General features: G+C 32.0%; 1 protein-coding gene across 1 annotated transcript; it reads right to left on the minus strand.

The window, feature by feature from the left end:
* Nucleotides 1–2,764: 2,764 nt before the first annotated feature.
* On the minus strand, nucleotides 2,765–5,929 carry LOC109175278 (auxin-responsive protein IAA14-like). The gene is made up of 5 exons (XM_019324515.1): nucleotides 5,570–5,929; nucleotides 4,248–4,474; nucleotides 3,727–3,862; nucleotides 3,192–3,253; nucleotides 2,765–3,046 (listed from the first exon to the last, which is right to left on the minus strand). Exons 1-5 carry the CDS (start codon nucleotides 5,812–5,814, stop codon nucleotides 3,003–3,005), a joined length of 714 nt encoding a protein of 237 aa, XP_019180060.1. The 5' UTR covers nucleotides 5,815–5,929; the 3' UTR covers nucleotides 2,765–3,002.
* Between the last annotated feature and the right edge of the window lie 460 nt (nucleotides 5,930–6,389).

Here is a 6,389-nt window from a genome sequence, read left to right on the forward strand (position 1 = left end):
ATGAGACCCCAATTAGGATCCCTTTCAAGACCCATTTCCATGTTTTGTATATGTATACTGTTTGCATTCTTTTTAGTTATTGTTTTCTGTGTTTTAAGTGTTATCTTTATTGTTATTTTGTTACTTTTGATCTTTAAGTGATCGAAAAAGCATATTGTAATAAAATAAATCAATTAATCCAAAATGTTAGAATTACTAATGTGTTATGGTGTCACTCTGTACTGCTCATAGTTGTACTCTTTCACAATTGTACCCATGGGTTTGAGCCTCAATGGGGCAGTATTGACTCTTTATGTTTCAGTAGATTGAAAAAGTAGTTATGACTCAAAAAAAAATATAGACTTTACATTTTTGCGTAAAGAAATCCAACAAAAATTCAAACCCTCAATGTTCGGAGTATAAATTGAACTTTTACTTTACCGTTCAAAGTAAGTATTAAGTGAGCTTTTCATCCACTAGACTAATGCCTTGAGACACCCATTTTTTTAATTTTTTTTTTTTTTAATAAAGCTAGAGGAACAACTCAAAACAACATGATTCCATAACACTCATTGTGGGAAAACTTAATATTTTTGACTACTTAACATAATATTTGATATCAAAGAATGTCCGAAAATTTGGACATCTAAACATGAACACTATGGAGGCGGAATACATGGAGTGAAACATTAAGTTTTATTTATTTATATTACGATGTACTAAAAAAATATTATTCAAATAAAATTTTATCAAATTGTCTGAAAAAAAAGGGGTCCCAAATGTGGCACGGACCGGACCGCCATTGTGGGCTGATCTGGAGCTTTTACCTGGAATCTAGGCCCAATTATGTTTGTTTGAATCCTCTGTGTTCATTGGGAGTATTTAACACAAATTATACTATGGATCGCAGTCCATAATGTATTGTGGTCCAAGCATCAAAATAGTGTCATTTTTTTTAATAAAAAAAATAGCACATGTTTTGTTCTGCAAAAAGTAACTCTATTTGTATAACATATTCAGTTTCATTTTATATACACTGCAGTTTCATTTTAACACAATTACAGTTTCATTTTGATATAACTACTGTTTTATTCAACATTATACGCTCAAATATGTAAAACTGTTATTCAGTTTCATTTTATATACAATATAGTTTCACTACAACATAATTAAATTTCGATATAACTACAGTTTCATTGGACACTATACATTCAAATATATGAAATTATTAAATTTCATTTTATATACACTGCAATTTTATTTCAACACAACTACAAAATGTTTCATTAATTTGAGAAAGTATGTACAGGGACGGAGCCAGGAATTCCGTTGAGGGGGGCGAAGAAGCGGGGACGGATCCAGAAATTTTTTCCAGTGAAAGCGAAACGTTAAAACAAAAGAGATAATTTGAAAAAAAAAAAATCTAAGAAATATAGGTATAAATATTGTTGGATATAAGCAAAAAATAAAACTCATCGAAACTTTATAAAAATATTCATAACAAAATATGAAACATAATTAATTTGATAAAATAATTTGAATGAAAAACACATTATAAATTACACATCTCATTATTAATATAAAAGAATGTTATGTGTGTGTATTAAATATTTTAAAAAAAAATTATTAAAAATGTGATTGTGTTGAAGCAAAAAAAAAAAAGGTGAAAATGTATTGATGCCAAGATTTGCATCCATGACCTTCATTATAACCAAACACAAGCTTTGCCAACTAATCTAACTCACTTCTTGTGCTCTCTTTTGGCTCCGTCTTTGAGTATGTATAGACATATATTACATATTTACATGGGCACAAAATCGTGCTAAAAAAAATAAAAAATAAAAGTTGGCCAAATAGATACCCCGTGAACATGCACATGCACTTGTTCCCTGACGACAGACTTTCGTATTCCCAAAAATAATTTGAGTAATAATAGTTAAATGAATAAAACCGCTGTTTTAGAGTGAGACGAGAGAGAGAGAGAGATTAGACAGAGATCGAAACTCTCTCCCTCAAGGTGCGGTTTTATAGGGATTAATGTAGTTCGTTACCATGGTTTTTGGTGGGCGATTGTCAGAGGTTGTCTGTGCTGGAGGTGGTACGGTCACGACATATATATATATATATATATATATATATATATATATATATATATATATATATATATATATATATATATATATATATATATAGAAGAGTGCTCATATGCGGCGTGATCTTACGGTGCGGAGGTACGGTCAAATTCCAGAATACACCAACAGTGTTAACAATATGCACCAACAGTGTAATAAAAACACACCCTGAAATGTAATAAAACATCACAAAATACACCACAGACTCAAAAAAACACACCATATAACTCACCACCCCCAATGGTGTACTTTCGAACAGTGTATGATGTTTTTACTCACACCTAATGGTGTGTGTTTGGTGATGCAGGGCTTTGTTTACTCTGTTTTGTGTGGTGTATTTTCTAACGTTGATGGTGCATATTTGGTGAACTATTGGTGTTGCCGCACCGTAAGAAATAACAGCAACGTAAGACACTGCCGCACCTGAACCCGCCTATATATATATATATATATATATATATATATATATATGGAGATTTGGCGGCGGCAAACTTGCCGCCACCACTGGAGCCTGACGAAGCATGCATGATCATCACTTCCAAAGAATTTTAAAACTTTTTTTCTATGTACATATAATACATGCATATACATATATATACTATAACATATATGACAGCAAGGCAATGAATAACAAAATATATACAACAACAATAAAAAGTTAAAAACCGAAACAAATTATTATTGGGTTTTTATGTTTGTTGCCAACTTCTTGTTCAGTACAAATGGTCCAAAAACATGTTTAGCGTACCTATCTACATACTATAAAATGAAAATACACACACAACATTCAAACTAAACAATAACATACAATTACCATATCTCTCACTATAACTTATACTTAATTGATAAATTTCAAGTAACTTGTACGATAAATATAATTAATTAATCGCTTCATATCTTATTCTTGCTCTTGCATTTCTCCATGACTCTTGGGGCTACATTAAAGTAAACCGAAAAAAAAAAAGAAAAAGAAAAATGGTCACAACAATGAAGAATATGTATGCATTTATGCATGTATGAAATATGAATAAATGTTTCATTAACAATAATTACTAAATACAAAAAGAGCATATAACTTACCAAGTCCAATAGCTTCTGACCCTTTGATTATGCGTAGGCGCTTGCAAGAATCAACAAACATCCTGTAATTATGTCATACATACATTACTTATATTATTATTATTATTATTATTATTATTATTATTATTATTAAAATATTTTGCATTATATCTGGTATAAATATGCATGTGTAGTAAATTTTATTTGGTACTACTGAGACCAAGGTTGCAAAAATCGTTAGGCATTGCCTAGGCGCCCGTTTTTTTTGTTTTTTATATTCAGAAGTTTTTTTTGGACGCCTAGACAACAGCCTAGGCCGCCTAGTCAACAGCGACCTAGTTAGCACCTAGGCTGCCTAGGCGGTCGGCCGAATTTCTCAGCAGCCAGCCACTGTCTAGGGTCTAGGTGCGATTTTTGTAATTATGACTGGACTGATAATAACTATACGGGATACATTTGTCTATAAGATATAACGTGAAATTGATATTGTTGGAGATGGTAGAAAATTGTGGTCTAGTTTAGGATTGAAGGGAAATTAAGTATAAATAAAACTTACTCCCATGGTACATCCCCCACGAGCATCCAGTCTCCATCCTTATCTTCGTACGTCGGCACATATTCAGAGCTGTTGAGTAGATCCATCAGTTTCCTCTCATTCATGAAATCTATCATTCCCTGGGCCCCATAATTGCCTGCAGTTTAATCACAAGTGGGATTACATCCATTATTTTTCTACATATTATTTTATGCTAAGTCCATCATCATCAGATTCTTCAAAGATCTACTTTTTTCAACTTGAATATGTAAAAGATTGAATTTATCTCTTTTTAATTTAGTGCAGTTTCAATTCTCTGAAACTGTCTAGTTATCCTAGTCGATAAAAAAATGAGGTAAATAAGTTATTTATAAGTGACTAAACTCAAACTAAAAGATTAATAAACAGTTTTTCATCAAAATAAAACTTACAATTTTATAGTTACCAAATTAATCGTCGGACCAACTCTCTACTTGTTAAATTATTGGATCTTGCAAATGGATTTATATATTTACATAAAAATAATTGGAGTGTTACGTTACCAGTAGTGAAGGAACTGAACATGTTGGCCAAAGCATCAGAGAGTTGATTGTAGGTGTTATACACCTTCAAGTCCACCTTGCGCAGGTAAGGTGCACCATCCATGCTCACCTTCACAAAATTATTACCACTTTTCTGATCACCTTCTTCACCATTATTGCTCTTCTGATGATGGGCCATTACATTCTTTCTGTAACTCCTAACTGGTGGCCAACCCACCACTTGTGCCCTGCATTATTATATAAATATATATATTTTTACATTAATACCGACACGAGCCTGGTAAATTGCTGTTAGTCGATAACTGTTAGTGGATTTGACTACTTGATAGCATTAGTTAATTGTAAAAAAATATTTGGTAAATTAATTAAATCTGATAGCTGATTACATACAAAATGACTTTCTCAAAAAGCTGATCAAAAAAATTGCTTTGAGCATCTTTTTGAATTTTTACACTACTGGAAATTATGTAATTTCCGACCACCTGAAAGTGATCTCAAATCAAGTCGAAAGCCTTGTTCGGATCACTTTTGGTATCCGAAAAAACCTTTGTTGCTATTTCCGAGCACTTTTTACTTTCGACTTGATTTAAGATTACTTTTAAGTGGTCGGAAATTTCATAATTTTCATTAGAGTTAGTGTTTTGGAACAATAAGTTGTTATAAAGAAGCTAATTAATCAAACACTAATAATATTGGTTGTTTAACCAAGTCAAATAGATAATAACGATCAAACAAGCTAAAATAGACTGATAGACTAACTATTTTACCAAATATAGCCAATGTGAATTCTTATGCATATATTTCTATTTTTTCGGGTAAATTAATATGCTTTTTGTAAATTACGATGACATGATATAATGATCTTATATTAAAAAGTTAGTAATTAATTAATTAGACTTGTAATCTCGTAAGATCAAACTAATATTCAACAAAAGTATATTGATCTGATCTATATTTCTTAGCAATAGCTTGTGGGAGCAGCATATTAGATTTATGCTTTTACCAAAACGATGAGAATTATACCATTAGCAAAACATTATTTTGTGTACCATATAATGTCTTTTAAGATAAATTATTTGCAAACTAATTCACCTAACTACAAGTTAATAATATGATAACTCAATAATCATAAGGTTTCAAGTTCGATTCTTAATGAAGCTGTATAGACATTCGAGACTAGTTTACCTCTTTCAGATTTTTTGCCGACTAAGATTACAAGGTAAGTTTGCAGGAAGTATGGACTACGAGTTTCTCTCGTTAACAAAAAATAATAATAATAATAATAATAATAATAATAAAATTAGTGTAGTGGTGAGGCTTACTTGGCAGGGGGCTTGATGGGGTCCTTGTTAGGCTCCGGAGGAGCTTGCATCTTAGTCTCCGAGAGATCCAAGCAAGAGCCGTCGGATTGAAGGTTGAGTTTGAGATCAACGGTCTCAGAGAAGCCTCGTTTTCCGGTGGTCTTCATGGACTCATTTTCATTTCCACCGCCGCTGCCGCCGGGAAGGCCCAGGCAAAGTTCAGTCTCTTTGAGATTCAGGCCGCCGTGTCCGAGCATATTCGTCATTTTCACGGAAGTACAGCTTTCTCTTCGCGCCTTAATTTACTTTCTTCTTCTTCTTCAATAATAATATTTCAATGTAGATGAGAGAGAATAGAAAGGGGCGATATGATGGAATAATATATATATAGCAAATGTATGCCTGTATGTGCCCATATTATTGTATACATATAGTTTCAATTTAGCAACCAAGTTCCCACGGATCACATGCCTACACGTGGAAATACGTGTATGTATTTTGGTGGCAAATTTTATAATTTTTAAATATAATAAAGACTCATCTATATTTTTATGAAGAAAATTTACGACATCAATAGATGCAGTAGTCAAGTTAGGCATATTGTGGTTCGATAGAAAACTATTACTTTTTTATAAGGTATCATGTTCAAGTCCATTCTAATCATCAGTGTTAACAGTATTAAACATTATTGATAAGGTAAAGGACCTTGTGGTTTAGTGACACCAAGTAACACTTCTATATGAGAGGTAGTGGGTTTAAATATTAGTTGAGGCAGTATGAACAGATATTACATTCTAACAGAGTCAGTAATACTCAATAATCACTAAATCTTTCAGTAGTA

This window comes from Ipomoea nil, unplaced genomic scaffold (genome assembly GCF_001879475.1).
Source record: "Ipomoea nil cultivar Tokyo-kokei standard unplaced genomic scaffold, Asagao_1.1 scaffold0688, whole genome shotgun sequence".
Taxonomy (NCBI): domain Eukaryota; kingdom Viridiplantae; phylum Streptophyta; class Magnoliopsida; order Solanales; family Convolvulaceae; genus Ipomoea; species Ipomoea nil.